The 17,462-nt window shown below is 36.5% G+C and overlaps 1 protein-coding gene across 1 annotated transcript in view; it reads right to left on the bottom strand.

The window, feature by feature from the left end:
- Positions 1 to 17,462, bottom strand: part of KALRN (kalirin RhoGEF kinase) — a 315,007-nt gene that overhangs the window by 59,229 nt on the left and 238,316 nt on the right. Inside the window, 3 exon segments of the mRNA XM_039323763.1 lie at positions 454 to 549; positions 3,878 to 3,982; positions 5,284 to 5,567. Of these exon segments, the coding sequence (XP_039179697.1) occupies positions 454 to 549; positions 3,878 to 3,982; positions 5,284 to 5,567 (485 nt within the window).

Genomic DNA, 17,462 nt, shown 5'->3' with positions numbered 1-17,462 from the left:
CCAAAGTTTCCAAAACTAACTCTCTATAGTGGCAAAAAAGGTGTGATTACCATACATGAAACAATAAGCATCACTTACAGCAAACATTTAAAACAGCTAACACATCTGAAAACATTTTCATGACAGCATTTCTACACATTTTATATTGACTTGCATGGTCATTTTTTTCACTGACTAATGTCAAAAAAGTTGTGATGACAAGAAAGCTGCAATCGCATGCCTACAGGCTTATCGAATAATGCATACAATGAATGAATCAGCATTGTTCAATTTTACAAAGATGTTATCTCAGTTTACAACTAAAAAAACCTACAGAACACATGTTTAGTTAGATATTCAAATGTGCAGAACAACAATGATGAGAAAGCAGGATCGGTTGGGACAGAGACTAACTGACCTTCTGTGTAGCTACGCTATAGTTTTGTCCAGTGGATCTCAGGACTCTACACTTACCAGCTTGCTTTTGACCAATTTTTCTATTGCACTGACAAGATCCGCAGCAGTTGGGACATCAGAGCTGGTCTGTCGAGAAGCTAGCAAAGAGGAAGACTGCAAGACACCAGTTTGCAAAGGAACAGTGGGTTAGCAGGAAGGAGAAGAGGAAAGCTGTTAGCAGTTTGAGGTCATACATTAGGTTTAAAGCAGGAAAAACATAGTGGAAGCAGGCAGAGCTTATGGGGGAGGGAAAAGACCATGACATATACAAGGCACAGGATTCAACAACAGACTGGCACCCCTCAAAAAAACAAAAAAACAGTTCTGAAGCTGTGATTAGAATTTATGCTCATGATGGTTCAAAGTTTTTTTTTTTTACCGAAAGCAAAATAAAAATGCCAAAGAGATCAGTTTTCTTCTTGTTTACATATTTCAAGATGTCAACAGTGTTCTTCTGAATCAGCAGATGTTAAATATGTAAAATATTTGGGGATGTGGGGAAGAATAAGGCTTTGCTTCTTCTCTTCCTATAATACATGTATTTCTTTTCTTACTATGTTAATTTTTATACTTAAGTAGTACAAGGAAAAAGTTGAATCAAGCTAATTGTATTGCTAGTCCAGTATTCTATCAGCAGAAATCTTTCTGTACCAAGCATGATTGCTGAATGCTGCTAGGTATTCAATATATAATTTGATATTAAAAACAAAAAAGGACTTAAGACTGTTATTTTTTTCCACTGACATCATTGAAAATGTGAGTGGGAAAGAGAGATAAGAATGTCAGTTGCTACCATCTTTATTCCATTAAAGCTATCAAGCTACCATCTTTATTCCATTAAAACTATCAAGCAAGAATCTACAAAAGAAAACAAAATAGCTTCAATTCGTGCTACAATTTTTGTGGGCAACACTTCACAGAACATTAGATATTTTTACAATATATCCAGAACTACTCCCCACCCATTTTCTACCTTAAGAAAGTAACATTTGAAGCAGTGGGCTGATTCTGACTCCTAAAATACTCAAAAGCAATACTACATGCTCTCAAAAATATCTTTTTCCATGTTCCAACTCTTCTATGCAAAAAGAACTGAGCATATTCAGAAAAATGTATAATCAATCTGAGAATTGTGTAATACCTAGATGTGGGTCACCTGTGCTCTTGAAGGTAGAAGGCTCTTTATAAACTAATCTTTATATAATTTAATGATCTCCACAGATGTAGACTTCCCTGAAGGAGGAGTAAAATAATCAAAGTTCAAGAAAATTGTAGTGAAATTAATAAGTGTGGTTGAATTGGACCCAAGTAGTGACAGGCAAATAACTCTCTCAACAAAATGGACTATTGTACAAGCATTAGGTAGCAGTGCCAGATGAAGGTTTGCTAAGAACTGTTAGTGAGTGATGTATCATTCTTATTGCATTATTCCCTAAGAATATTGTGCACTAAGAATGTTGTTTATCTACTCTCATTGATTCTGTGTGACTGATAGACTACCAACAAGCCATATTAAAACAATTCCAGGTTATGAGAAAGATTACTTTTTAACCTGGAATGTAGAAGAATTAGCACTTACTAATAATAGAGCGGTGCAAGCTTCAAAAATTATTGAGAAAACTGTAGCAAACAGAGCATTGTTACTTGTTGGAAAAGCCTATCTTTTTTCAGATTTCTATGTCAACCAGATTCATGGGATCTAAAAACTCCAGTTTTCAAAGTGAGTGCAACCATAATGATTAAAATATATTTAAGGAAAGTAGAGTTGCTAGCAATGTATTTTCCCTTGGCAAAGTAAGGACTTGTAATTTATTTTAATTCTTTTGCTGTATACAGACAGCAATGCAGAATCACAGTTTGTTTTCACTACAGTTCATTCAATAAGCACCATGACTGAATTCAAACACTACACTAAGCCATAAACCATGGCATATAAACTGCAGTGCCTGAGTGAACACAAAAAATTACATTATGATTTTACATGATACATGAACTCAGATATGTAATACTTCCAAGTCAAGTAATATCCACAACATTGACTATTCTTCAGTTGTCTGATCAGAAAGGCAGCCAATATTTCCCCTGAAGTTATGCAACACATCTAGATTATAAATGAAGCACTCCAATCTTTAGCAATCGATGAAAATACAAATTTCAAAGATTAAAGCCTTTGTGCTGTCCGGTACCATAGAAGTATTTTTATTTGCTTGTAGTCAAAAGAGCAGTAAGAAGCTGAAAACTATATTGCAAAGTTGTACCCAAGAGCAAGGGGCAGTTATATCATTCTCTGTAGAGCATTCTATCAAAATGCTCCAAATAATGGCATGGTTATTATTATCTCCTCTCCATAAGAAGCAGATTATGGGGAGAGAGGATAAGAAATCAGCCTTCAGGAGAAAAATTACAGCCCTTCCGCTGATTCTTGCAAATCTATGGTGAACTGCGAGTGAATAACTTACTTAGCACTTTTGAATTTGTTAGGAAAGCTGCTGCAGAATTGTTATCTAACTTTCCACAATGCAGGATGCCTCATGAATTACTAGATAAAGAATAACTAAAAATGTTTTATATGAAGATTAGACAATTTTGACATATTAATAAAGATGCTCAAGAGAGAAATAAGGCAGACTTCTGCCAGTTATCAATTCTAGATAAGTGATAAAAGAAAATTAATGACTAGAAGATATGAGTAATATACAAACAGAGAATGGTAGAATCAAATTCTTATATTATACATGGCTTCAAACAAGCTGGAGATGATGAGAGGAGTTGTTTAAAATTAGTTGATGATCAATTGCTATAAAATAATAGCTATCAGATATCTTTCTTAGGATCCGAATATGTTCACCAAAAGTTTAAGAATTCCCACTGACAAGATCAATAGGAGAAAATATTCTTCCATGAGACAATTCTTTCCTTGTTTTTTTTTTTTGTTGTTGTAGCAGGGAAGCATTTGGGTATGATTTTAAAAATTACTCTTAGCTTATAGAAGAAGATGGTAATAGAATAATGCCCAAAGTGAATGCAACATTTTCCCTATATTCAGAATTCAGGAGAGTTTACTGTATCCAGAATTTTCTTGGTCATTAACTGAACTTTAATAAACAATTAAGAGGTCTGACTGCTAAGAAGTCTAAAAGTCCAAACAAAACAAATGAAGCATCATTTAATACCTATAAAAAGTATGAAAGTAAAAAAATCAAGCTACAAATGTAGGCAGGTTAAATTATAAAGACTTAAGCAGGAAATAAGAAATCAATGCACTTAAATATACTGTATAACCAAGATTTTGAAAGTAGATGATTCAGTTCCATTTTTTGCCTAGGAAAGCATCAACAAATAAAACCACATATAACAAACTTGATGTTTTAGATCCTAATGGAGTTCCCCCCCTTCTTTTTAATGAAGTCATCCCAAGGAGAAATGAAAGTTAGAACCTTACCATCTCATCTTGTGTAGGATCATTATCAAAAATCTTCATTGGAGGAGGAAGTGGTGTATGAGATTCTTCATCTGGTTCATCTTCGCCCCACCCTTTCTTGCTCTTCTGAAAGCAAGAGAATCATGTTTACAAAGACATGAAAAATTTAAAGGGAAAAAATCTGTCCAAATATCTGACTAAGGATTAAAAGAAAACCGCACAAAATAAAATCAGTTTTATGTTTTATTATATCAAAATTAATTTGAATTCAGTGTACAAAAATCAAATAAATGAATAAATTCTTGCTTCTCCCCGACTAAGGCAACTCCTCCTACAGTCTTCTTGAGAATTGGGAAAATACTGTGGGACATAATGATAGAAACTTTAGGGATAGCAGGAAAAACAACAACCCCATGCTCTTCTGTGACCTTCCTTCTATACCAATCTTCTATTTGTGGAAGAGTAAGTACCGAGTCACCCCATAATACGGAGCCAAAATTAGAATAAGAAAATAATATATGTGAGAATGAGTTTTCACACATTTACTTCCATTGTCTAAACGCTACTTTACTCATTGTTTCACTCAAGTATTATTCACGGCAACAAAAGAGCGATTCACCCAGTTCCTGTCATCAGTGCTCAATCTCAGCATTAAACTGGGGTCTTTTCCCCACATGCCCAGTGATATGCTTAAGACAGGAAGAAAACGCACCACTTTGAAAATCACTACCCACACACCGTTCCTGCCACACTTGTAAAACAGGGCCAACCTCACATGAGGGTGGGACTGTGGCTGTTCAAAGACTGCCTTGAAGGTGTGGGGCCAGAAGAGCAGGTACAGGGATGCTGTTGCTTCTCCTTTAAGCAAGGCTCCCTGCCTCCTGGAGAGGAGACAAAGAACACTGCAGAGGTTACTGATAGAAAAAGCAACCTTGTGAAACATCTTCCAAAAATTATTATTCCTACTTCTTCAGCTTAACAAGAAAAAAAAAAGAAGAGAGAATGTTGGCTGCTAGGGAGGCACTGTGCTTTCCAGTAGGGTAAAGCAGAAGTGGGAATGGAGTTATAGACCTCAATGCAGGTGGGGGGTGGGGATGGTCCTGCAGCAATCCAACTGGAGCTTTTCAGGTCACTAAGGTCCTTGAGACTCCTCTTCTGCACAAGCCAGAATGTTCACAGAGACATTTATTTCCTTTTCCAAATGAAAATACCACTCCCCTACTGGACCACTTGCTTCAGATTCTTGAGACAAAGACTATGTCTGGTAGATAAACTTGGCACTGGGACAAAAAGGGTGTGTGGATGTAGTCTAGATTAGACTGTCAATCATGATTTTTAATCAGCTATTGAAAAGCAGAATAGCAGAAATGAAAATGTTAGGCTCAAGTTAGTATTCTTAAAAATATAATGGCAAAGTGTACTTGTACCTCATCGGCACTGTCTCCCTGAGGTGTGGTTTCATCTCCAGGCTTGGGGGAACCTAGGTCAAAGCTCTTCCTTCCTTCACGTACTTTCTTCTGTTTTTTGATGTTGCTGTCAGCTTTCCCACTGTTCAGTCGACGTACAGGACTTGTTAGCCATTTTTTCAGGGTATTGGTTGAACGCTTTGGACCAGGGGAGCTCTGGATGGAATTAAGGGACGTGTGGGGCTGCAAATTAGCCACAGAATCAGATTTTGCTCCATTTTCGTTGGAAGAGGTGGAATAGGCATCTGCCAGAAAAAGAAAATAAGGATGCTAAACAACAATTGTCTAAGGCTTGATAATCGCTCTGAAAATAGTGCCTGCAAATTGTTGACAAGGATTAAAATTAGAAGAGTAAAGGCCACACCAGATCTGCATTCAATGTACTAACTTCATTTCCCAATTTTATAAATGACTCCCCTCCCTTTCAGGCTTTTCTGTTTTCTAACTGAAAAACACTCTAAATTTTTATTGTCTGATATACTTGGCATCAATACATTCAGAAAAGAAGTTTTCAACAGGGGAACTATGGAGATTTCTTAAGTTCACAGTGTGAATACTTTTCTTGCTGAAAGAAAGAAGGAAAGAAAGGCTAGTTTGCTTGTATCCTTGCTGTAAGAACTTTGATTTTTCTGCAAAAACAGAAGTCACCTAGGGACGATACATAATAATAATAATAGTAGTAAAGTTGGAAGGGACCTTGGAGGTCATCTAGTCCAACCCCCTGCTCAGGCAGGAAACCCTACACCATTTCGAACGAATGGCTGTCCAGTCTCTTCTTAAAAACTTCCAGTGTTGGAGCATTTACTGCTTCTGGAGGCAGGCTGTTCCACTGATTAATTGTTCTCACTGCTAGGAAGTTTCTCCTTAGTTCTAGATTGCTTCTCTCCTTGATTAGTTTCCACCCGCTGCTTCTTGTCCTGCCTTCAGGTGCTTTGGAAAATAGCTTGATTCCCTCTTCTTTATGGCAGCCCCTGAGATATTGGAATACTGCTATCATGTCCCCCCTTGTCCTTCTCTTCGTTAAACTAGACATACCCAATTCTAGCAACCGTTCTTTATATGTTTTAGCCTCCAGTCCCCTAATCATCTTTGTTGCTCTTCTCTGTACTCTTTCTAGAGTCTCAACATTTATAAGAGTAACTGATTCTAGCTACTGAATTTTCCTACCACTGTTATTTTCATCCTGTTTATGCACCCAAATCAGCATTAAAACGGACAAAAGATAAGCAACTGCTGAAAAGGGTTCCACTATGTTATCTGCTGCTTGATAGACCTCAAACTTTTTCCATTTACAAAATTCACATGACTTAGAAGGGGTAGAAACAGAAGAATCCAAACTGTTATCAGACCACAATTTCAAGATTGTTTAATTTTCACTCCGAAGATCATTTTATCTACTTCACTCTTTTTTTCTCCTCCAATTTTACAGAAGGACCTTGAACCCATTGTATGCTCTACAGGATCCCTCCCTGAAAGAAGTGTTATACTTTGGAAAAGTTTCAGCTACAGTATCCTTTGCCATGCCACTTGGAACAGCTGGTTAAAACTAGCAGTTACTGAATTAGCTTATTAAACCCCAAAATAAATGCCAACATCTGAATGCCTGGCAAGCTGCTGAATTGGCACCTCTGTACAATAGAACTTTGTTCATCAGGATAGGAGGCCTGCTGTAAATCAAGCTAGACTTGCAAGTTGGAGAAAAGTTTTTATTTGTCTCAATCTCCAGTTCTAGCGAGAAACAGCTAGAATGCTATCAGTATAATTTCATGATTTTATGCTCCTGAATAAAATTATTGCCCAATGGAGTTCCACAGCAAACTATGCATTTAGCTACATATAATTGGGAAATGTGGTTATCAAATTATCAACTGGGTCTTCTGAAAATATGAGTGAAAGACAAGTTGTTTACAACCACGTATTTCTACTTTATGAGGTTTTTAAGGAACAAAAGGATTCTTTTTTAAAGTTGAATTTACAGATATTTCCTCTTTCAGCACATAAAACATGTGAGGTATATTTTGGAAATGCTTACATAACCTTCAACACAGCAAAAAAAAATATGAGGAAAAGTGGAGTGGGCTGTGGTTTCAGTGTCGGCAACTAATTTTATATCTATATGATTTCTACAGATACTAAATGTAAAAACCATTAAAACTGGTTGAGTTAAACAATGACATTCTATGTAATGTTCTGAAAAACAGATGTGGGAGTAAAGAAGTTGCCTCACTTAGTAGTTGCACACAATATATGTTGAACAATATTTGATAATTTGCACTGTGTTTTATTCTGATTTCACCTTATTCACATCAAGGTATAAGAGGAGGCCATTCTGAAACTACTTTCAGAAATGCTAAAAATCCCAAACTCAATCCGGTTCTGTTTTTGCAGTCAAAAATAAATATGAATTTAAATGATGCCCATATGCCAGAAAAATACTGGTTGGAACATAAATGGTGCTCTACATCCTAGTGCTCTAAGCACACCAAATTTCCGATGGAGCAGACTTCCTCTCAAACAGGCAAATCAAACAGGCAAATCAAAAGCACATTTCACCGAGCAAAAAGAACTATATTTGTTATGCTAGGAAATTCAGCAGTCTTCAAAATAAAGAAATCCAAAATCTACATTAGGATGCAAATAGTATCCAACTTACAAGCATTCGTTTAGCAACCGTTCAAAGTTACAATGGCAATAAAAAATGACTCATGACCAATCCTCACACTTACCATTAGTGCAATATTTCCAGTCATTTGATCGAAATTCAAGCACTTAGCAACTAGTATATATTTATGACCATTGTGGCATGGAAGGTCATGTGATCACCATTTGCAACCTTACCAGCCAACCAGCAAAGTCAACAGGAGAAGCCAGATTTGCTTAATAACTGAGTGATTCCTTTAACAACTGCAGTGATTTATTTATTATTTATGAGACTTATATACTGCTGTAAGTGCAAGCACTCTCTAAACGGTGCACACCAGTAAGCAATGTATATATATATTTACATTGCCCCCAACAATCTGGTCCTCATTTTACCTACCCCGGAAGGATGGAAGGCTGAGTCAACCTTGAGCCGGTGACATTTGAACCGCTGACCTGCTGAACACAGTCAGCTAAAGTAGCCTGCAGTACTGCATCCTAACTGCTGCGCCACCTCGGCTCTTTTAATCACTTAACAACCATGATAAAAAAGGTTATATAATAGGTACAATTCAATTAACAACTTCCTTGCTTAGCAGCTGAAATTCTGGTCCCAATTGTGGTCATCGGTCAAGGACTGCCTATATAGAGAGATTCAATATGGAGGCTAAATAGCAATAGCCCTTACACTTACGTACCACTTCACAGTGCTTTTACAGCCCTCTCTAAATGGCTTACAGAGTCAGCATCTTACCCCCAACAATCTGGGTCTTCAGTTTACGGACCTCTGAAGGATGGAAGGCTGAGTCAACCTTGAGCCGGTGAGAATCGAACTGCCAAACTGCAGGCAGCCAGCAGAAGTAGCCTGCAGTGCTGCACTCTAACCACTGCGCCACCATAACATAATATTAATATTTTTTGGATTGTGCACATCACACTAAGGCCAAGATGATTAATTTTTGTAACTGAGAAAGTTAGCAAGCTTTTAGAAAATATAACTATCTTGGAAACAGTTACTTCTTAACTATCTGTCTTAAATACAGGAATATCTATTTAGTTAATCCTATTGCTTTGTTCTAGTAAATCTACATAGTGACTTTTCAAAAATATGTATGATACATACATATGTATATGATGGAAAAACAACCATAAACCAAAAAATATGTATTGGAATGGCTAGTTCATGAGAATGTCGTAGTGTCAAAATGCCTTTTATGGGATGTTTATAACACGAAGAAGAGTTTACGCTGATGGTTCATATTCCACAGAAAGTCCAAATGAGACAAAATTCCACATGAATTTTGAGAATCTTTTTCTATTTCTTCAGCATTCAAAAGTGTTAAGAACCTTTCAATAATCATTGATTATCACTGATATTCTGGTGTTCCAAACATCATCATTTCAATGTTCACTTGAAAACCAAGGCAAGCTCATTTAGTATACATACAAAGCAGTAAAAGTACCCAAATGACATTGCTGAAAGATAGTTGAACACTATTAAAACTTTTCTTACATAAACTACATGTTAAGACACCTTAATCTAGAATGGTTGCATTACAGAATATTTAACAAGAACTTTGATGAAATAATTTATGTGGGATAAGCACACGTCCATTAAGAACATTTCAGGAAACTCATACCGGGAAGCATCTAAAATGACAAGATTAAGCAAGGTTAGGCATTTTCTGTGCATTCAAAGCTCTGGTTATTTCTACAAACAATGGAGATTTCATATCCTGGATAAGAAAATATTTCATTTCCGGTGAATTTAATGCAAGACACTCATTTTTCTTCCCAAGGTACCACACCTCTTGCTGTGTAGAAAGAAGGAACACACTAAGATTAAAGAGACTGAACCAGAGCACCTTATATCTCATTAAGAACAGACAAAAAGAGAACATCATAAAATCCATAACCTCCAAAATCCTGTGAGGATATTATTGAATATGTGACATACAACTATACATGCTTAGTGGCAGTTCGACATTTAAATGCAGAACAATTCCAAACTTAAAACTTCAGGGAGGAATGTACAGTTCCCACTAAGTTTGGCCAGATATCTGAGCGGCAATTTTAGTCTCATTCATTGGTAAAAGGTATATGTGGACCACCAAGACTCTAATATTTCTTTTTGAAAACAGCCAATTATACTTTAACACTGAAATGCTCTTAACAAGAAGGCTGCAACACGGTTACTGATTCCAAAGGGACTTAAATAACTTCAAAGAGGCTCTGCCACTCGAAGCAGGATGGAAATCTTTTTTCCAAGCCAAAATTCAAATGAATGAATCCAAATGCAATTCTCACCAATAAAAAAATAAATACTAAACCTCCTCCTCAGTTAACTATAATGCAGCAGTTCTGCTGCTTTTAAATGTACAAGATACAGGTTCCAGTGAACTCCCAGCATTCAAAAATTAAAAATAAAAGCTAATAAAGGAGAATACTTGTAGCTCAGGGTTGACCTGAGAGGCCTTTGGTGCTCATTAGCACTGATGACGTTACCTAGTTTGGGTAATGAAATGTCTGCAAGAAAACAAGCAAGCCCAGAGAGCATCAAGGACCCCTCATAAAAATAAAAGCCAACTTCCCCACGTAGAAGCAAACCCTTAATTCAGCAACTGGCTCCCAAAATACAGAAAATCTGACAGAAATAAAAAGAGAGATCCTGTCCTTAATTCTCTAATTTACTTACTGAGGTTTAGTTATGCTCAATGGGGATTCCAGTTGTCTTGTGGGGGTTTGTTCTGTAGCTATGTTTGAGCTCCGTGGCTTAACAAAGAGCTCTAACAGAGTTCTGGAAAGATATGAAAAGGAATGGAAAAAGCCCAAAATGCTGTGAAACAACACAGCATGGAGGAAAAACACAGACGTCACATCTGCCATCAATAAAAAGCAGCAAAATTACAAATGAAGGATCAAAGGCAAACAAGTACAGTACAACAGCAGAAAGGGGTGTAAACAACTCTGAGTTGTCTTGGCCTGAATTGGGTTTGAACAGTGATTCTTTTGAAGATAAATTCATGTGTAATTAGACCTGTTTCAGGCATCATGGTTACCCATAGTTTGTTGAATAAAACATTGGCTGCTATCATGCTAACCCACAGAGAAAGAAGCTGTATTTTGCCACAGCACAATGTTTGACTAAAGCAAAATCAAGGATATATAAAGAACCCACCACCTACTATTACGGTTTCACTCACCAAACCCTTTGAGACAATTTGAAGGCAATCCACAATCTTCTGCACTGATTCAAAAGTAAAGAGCAGAAATCACTGCCCAGGATTGCAGAAATAAATAAATAAATAAAATTCCTCACCCCATTTCATATCAAAGAGGGGAAAAAAACAAGATAAAAGAAAACCTAATAACTTTGCATACCAATTCATCCCACTAGGAAGAGAAAAAAGGAATTGACTCAGCTCCTGTGAATTTTACCTGCTCACTTCTGTTTCAGCTACTGACAAAGCATGCCTCTCCAGAGCCACTAAGTGAGATGGGCAGATATACAAATGGGATTACGTAAATGAGGTAACAGTTTCTTTAGATGGCCTGAACTGAGGAGCCAGGAAAAGGAGTGAGAGAAAAGCTCCTTCCAATGGATGTCTTAAGCCTTTCAACAGTTTAAAGCCATTACACTGAAAGAAAATTGGTTTCAATGTTTCTGCTTTATGCAGAATTCTCATGTAAAAACGTCTTTATTTTTAGCTTTAAAATCCACGAATAACTAAAGACTTCATCAATATCCATAGATTATTCTGCTTAAGTAAATTTACCTGTACTCTATTTATGGAATAAAATGACAGACCGGAATAGTCAGGTCTATTGCATTTTCATTTTTACAACGCTGCAGTTCACAAATCTAAGGCATAAACTGTCTAGTTCAACTGTAAACTTCCAAAAATACATATAGGTACCTGAAATAGCAATAGACTAAATATAAAAACAACGTTTTAGAACTTGACAGTTTGTGAACCTGCAATTATTTTGATCCAGAAAGAAATAGAAAGCTTGTTTGATTCTAATGTTTGGTTTCCTCCGTCCAGATTGTCTAAGTCAATAAGACGTTTTACAGTCAAAGCATTACTGTAAAAGAATTTCCTGGCCTAGTAAATCTAGAGAATGTAATTATAGGATTATCATGAAAGATTTCTTTTTTCTTTTTACTGGCTAGGCAGCCCTCATTAAAACACAGTGCTCATCTTCAACAGTTGTTTTGGCTTAGGTCGTTGGTTTAGCAAGCAAATAGATCCAAAGGAACATTGTCAAACCAGCATACAGTAAACCATGCAAATACTCTGTACTTCTCATTCAAGAAAGAAATTGGTTTTGCACATTTTAGCAAATTAAAAGTCTAGGAGATAGACTAATACTAAAATGGAAAAACAAAGGACTTGATCTATACGCAAGTGTACTTTAAGTAATCTCATGAATGTTGATCGGTCTGCTCCAATGATGGTTGATTCATTTCTACAATTAAATTAATAACATAACACTTTTTTGTTTTGATAGCAATTTGTTAAAGTGCAGGGGTTCACTTAAAATGTTGTATCATAAATCAAAGTTTACAAATCAGAATAACTGCTTTAATATAACATACTAAATCACAACCAAACAGGCCACATCGTGATATACAAACACTGCCATTTTCTTTTGTAAAATTAGTAACTTTTAGCAAATAGGTCCTTAATTACAAGTATTTATTATCTGAGATTAAATTTATTGCAGTCCAAAAACAAGATACCAGTTGAGCAGAACAGCAAAGATGTCACTTGTATGAGATTATCCCAATATCTTCAGTGAAGAGGAAGAGGTGTGAAAAGTGTTAAGCTTACAGAAACCAGTGCTTTTTTTTCTTAAAAAAAAAAAAAAAAAGGTGCCGGAACTCACACACGTCCTACAACCCGCCTTGCCTACCCTACAAGGTTCCATCCAAAAAAGGTGCCGGAACTTCGTTCTGGATGTTCTATGAGAAAAAAAGTCCTGACAGAAACTATCAAGAAAGTCTCCTTATGTATTCCAAATACATAGCAGTTTTTTTCTTAATCAGTGAAACTAAAATAAGCAGACTTGAATATTATTCAACACATTAGGTCTGGTGGCACATTTCTGCCTCTTTGTAAGTTGTATTACAGAAAGAAAAAAAAAAAAAAACCCAGAAACCCCAAATGTTATCTGTGCTCTTATAGACTACCATGTTTTTTCCCCCTGTGCCTTCAGTCTATTTGAATAAGAGATACAGAGCGCAACCCTCTTTCAGGATATAAAGAATTACTCTTGGAAATACAAAAGCAGTTTTGAGACACATCACAAAATCAATCAGCATTAGAGAAGCTTTGAAGACCGCAAATTTTTCTAGTAAACAATGTCTGGTGAGAAAGGGACAAGCACTGTTTTCGGCAGCTGCAGCCTGCACTCTTTTCTTTGATTACAGTTTTTGCATAGTGAGGAGACAATAATGAAATATTATCAAAGAAGGCAAGGACAGCGCTGTTGTTTTGCAAAACTTAAGCAAAGACTCAACAGCTTTTAAAGTTATTTGCCACCAAAACCTGGTGGGAAATTGCAGAGTTTTTAAAACTGTGAGGCCAAACAATATGGATTTGGGAGCCAGATATGGAACATTAATTGATACTGGAAATTCCCAGATTATACAGGGAAATCTTATATGTAAAGTAGTTCATGAGTATGACAAAATGTTCCTTTATGAATCTATTAACTTTTCTCCTTAGGACATTGTTGCATTATGTGTGTGTGTGTGGGGGGGGTCAAATTTGCAACGTCACGTGACGTATCATGACTTTTTCCCCATTGCCGGCAATGGGTGGGCATGGTTTTGCCAGGACGCATCCAGCCCGCAGGCCGACAGTTTGACACCCCTGCGATTATGGCATTAAATCTTATCATCTCTACTGCCCTATGGGAAACCTCAGCAATGATTAAAGTAACCAAGTACAGATATTGACCAGTTTTTCTGCAGTCTATCCCTCCAATTTCCCTGAAAGAATGTACAACTGCAGGAAACTATGGACTGAAGGAAAGAATTGGGAGAATTGAAGAAGTGACATCAATGAACAACTACTTGCTCTTATCAACCTGATCTGTAGCTAGGAAAAGGCACACAGAAGGGAATTTGCACAACAATTTGGCCCAGGGTCTTGGAATTATGAGTCACAGGAATCCTCCCTACTTCATTTATTCTTTGCTTGCCTAACACCATTACTGAGCTGTATGTCATGGTGCAATGAAGTCATTAAGATCAACCAGCTATTAAAAATGAACCAGTCCTTCCCATCCTGTTATAAGATTTAGTGAAACCAAGGGTCAAAAAGCCATGTGATGTATGGTTCTGTGATTCGGTTTTCCCACCATACCGTGCTATTAACCATGGCTATTTTACAAACCATAATAACTGATTCACATAATATGCTGAGAAAGCACAAAGAAGCACATTGTGTAACATAATATCTAAATTTTGGAATGGGACAACTCGCTGCAGCCAATTTACCATAGGACAACTCGCCGCAGGACAATTTAACAATTCAATTATTTAAAATAAATAAAAAATATTTTAATTTTTTGCCATTCATTCATATTTCATTCTGTCCCTCCTTTTGCATCCTTTCTTTAATGATTCTATTCTACCATTTCTTTGATATTGATATAAGAGCCGAGGTGGCGCAGCAGTTAGAGTGCAGTACTGCAGGCCACTTTAGCTGACTGTGTTCAGCAGGTCAGCGGTTCAAATCTCACCGGCTCAAGGTTGACTCAGCCTTCCATCCTTCCGAGGTAGGTAAAATGAGGACCCAGATTGTTGGGGGCAATGTAAATATATATATACATTGCTTACTGGTGTACACCGCTTAGAGAGTGCTTGCACTTACAGCGGTATATAAGTCTCATAAATAAATAAATAAATAAATAAATATTAGTGTAACTCTTGTCCCACAGCGAGTTTTCCCAAAGTGAGTTGGCCGTGCCAAATTGGCTGTGGCGAATTGTCATAGATCAGACATGTCAAACTTGTGACATCATGTGACGTCGTGCAACGTATCAGAACTTTTTCTCCATTGCCGGCAATGGGGTGGATGCGGTTTTGTGATGTGTCCGGCCCATAGGCCGGCAGTTTGACACCCCCGTCATAGATCCTCTAAATTTACCATTTGCCAGCAACATAAACTATGCTTGCATGGGAAGATGTCTGAATCTCCAGTCACTAAACCATAATTTTGTGTAGAGTTTAAGCCATAGTTTGTGACTTCAAATATTTAGCCAACTGCCATTAAACAAACCATGGCTTACCAAAATGTATAGGGGACTTTTTTCCAACCCAGAATTGGCTGCGTTGCTAATTCTACAGCAGTGTTTCTCAAGCTTGACAATTTTAAGGCATGTGGACTTCAACTCCCAGAATTCCACAGCCAGCAATGCTGGCTGTGGAATTCTGGGAGTTGAAGTCCACATGCCTTAAAAATGTCAAGGTTGAGAAACACTGTTCTACAGGATTTTATTATGGAGTCTTTAGGTTTTACCCACAGCTAGTATAAGACACTTCTGAGTTCAATCTACCATTTCCACATTAGTTTTCACGATCTACATTTGCTCTTGCAAAACTTCCAGCTTGGAAACTGCTCTCGTGCATGATTTGTAATAATTTATCACCCATCTAAAGAAGAGCCCATTCAGAAGAATGCTTACATATATCCAACCTCTTCTTTTCTACTTGCCTTGAATGGGCTGCTGCTGGACGGAATTATGTAACTATTTTTCCAAAAAGGATACTGTTTAATTCCCAGTTGTAGTGGAAAGGTTGCTCAGAACCAAATTTAGGAACCAATAAATGAAGAAAATGTTCTGCAAAACAATGGGCCATGTCTTAAGACTCTTAGCTGCTTAGAGAACCCATGGATAAATGCTACAGCATTAAGCACTGCTCCTTTGGATTGACTGGAAATTGAGTAGTGGTGTATTCTTTCCTGCAGAAAACCTTATTGTAAAACAAAAGGCCACACATTAGTTTCAAACTCAGCTAATAAATAAGGATTAAATTCTGCATCAAGATTACTCATTAGCTTGTGATTTTATCATAGTAATTGTAAACATCAGCAACATCTGACTTAGGCAAGGTCTTTAAGCTTAGCCACATTGCCAGATATCCCAAAACTATCTCATCTTTAAACCTTGGATATCTTCCCCAGTTATGAAAATATTATTTTTTACATTGAAAAATTCTACTGCTCCACTAAATTGTAATGATTGCTTCACATACTGCTTTAAATCTAAATGTGGCTTGCTTGGTTTTAGCCTTGTGAAATGTGATATGTGAACTCAGCCATCATGGAACAAACCATAATTGCTACATTATATTGAGAAGCAAGATGGACATGCAGTTGAATTGCTTGGCATTGAAACGGATGGCATATAAATGTAATAAATAAATGCCACTTTCCTTCAAAAACACTTAAAATGTTCTGTATGAAAAATAACATTAACTACCAAGCTGACTTGTAATATGAGAAAGATATGTATACAAAGACAACATTTTACCTTCAACAACAGGTAACAGGTTGTTGTCTTCCAACTCAATCTAGACAACTGATGCAATTTATGTTGTTTGTCTTAATTTGTGTAATTACTGCAATAATGGTTTTTTTACATCTTTTGTTAATGGTAACTACCTTTTCCCAAAGGATTCTGTCCATTTTACCAGTTTTTCTACAGGGGTGCAGCACAAAGTCCCATTCTCATGAACATGGGAGGGCCATGAATCAAATGACAGGCCTTTGTGATAGTGCTGATACTTGAAACACCTTACCTCCAAAAGTGTGTCTGGGTCCTCTCATTCCTGACATTTGCAAGGCTGCGAAAGCAATTTTATTAAGATGGGCTTCTTAATATTACCACCTATAACTGTTTCTTGCCCATAAAGCATTAATAGGCTTGGGGGAGGGAAGTTTATTTTACTTTGAGTGAAAGCATTTTAAGATGTTTTATTGTTTGGGTTATTTTTATGTTTTTTTATACCTTCTGGAGTCTAGTATTATAGGTGGTAAGAAATAATATAGATTGATAAATATATAATAAAATTTTCATCAGTTTACCCCCTTTGTATAAAATTGTTATATAATTATATAAATGACAAAAGTGTACAAAATGTGTAAATTACATCAAATTGTTTTAATGAACTTTTGGATTTAAAGGAGATACATTCTCCCTAATAGTCCATCAAACTAGAGTTTTGCTGTACTGTTACCACTGCAACAAATAAAGACATATTAATTACCTGATACAGTGGTTCATTTGCTATCACTTTAGTAAGCAAATTATGATTGCAATTTTGAATCTTTAGGAATTCATTTTGAAACTGAGAATTTTATAATTTTTTTACAAATGTACAACATTCATTTTAGGGGCACTTACCATTATTATTCATTCTGAATTTCTTAAAACAAGTATCCATGTATAAAATAAAAAGGAAGTGTTTTAAATTGATTAGCTGA

This window comes from Crotalus tigris, unplaced genomic scaffold, assembly GCF_016545835.1.
Source record: "Crotalus tigris isolate CLP2741 ecotype Arizona unplaced genomic scaffold, ASM1654583v1 scf7180000024282.1769268, whole genome shotgun sequence".
NCBI classification, from domain to species: Eukaryota; Metazoa; Chordata; class Lepidosauria; order Squamata; family Viperidae; genus Crotalus; species Crotalus tigris.
The sequence above is the reverse complement of the archived record's forward strand: the minus strand, read 5'-3'. Positions and strand labels throughout refer to the sequence as shown.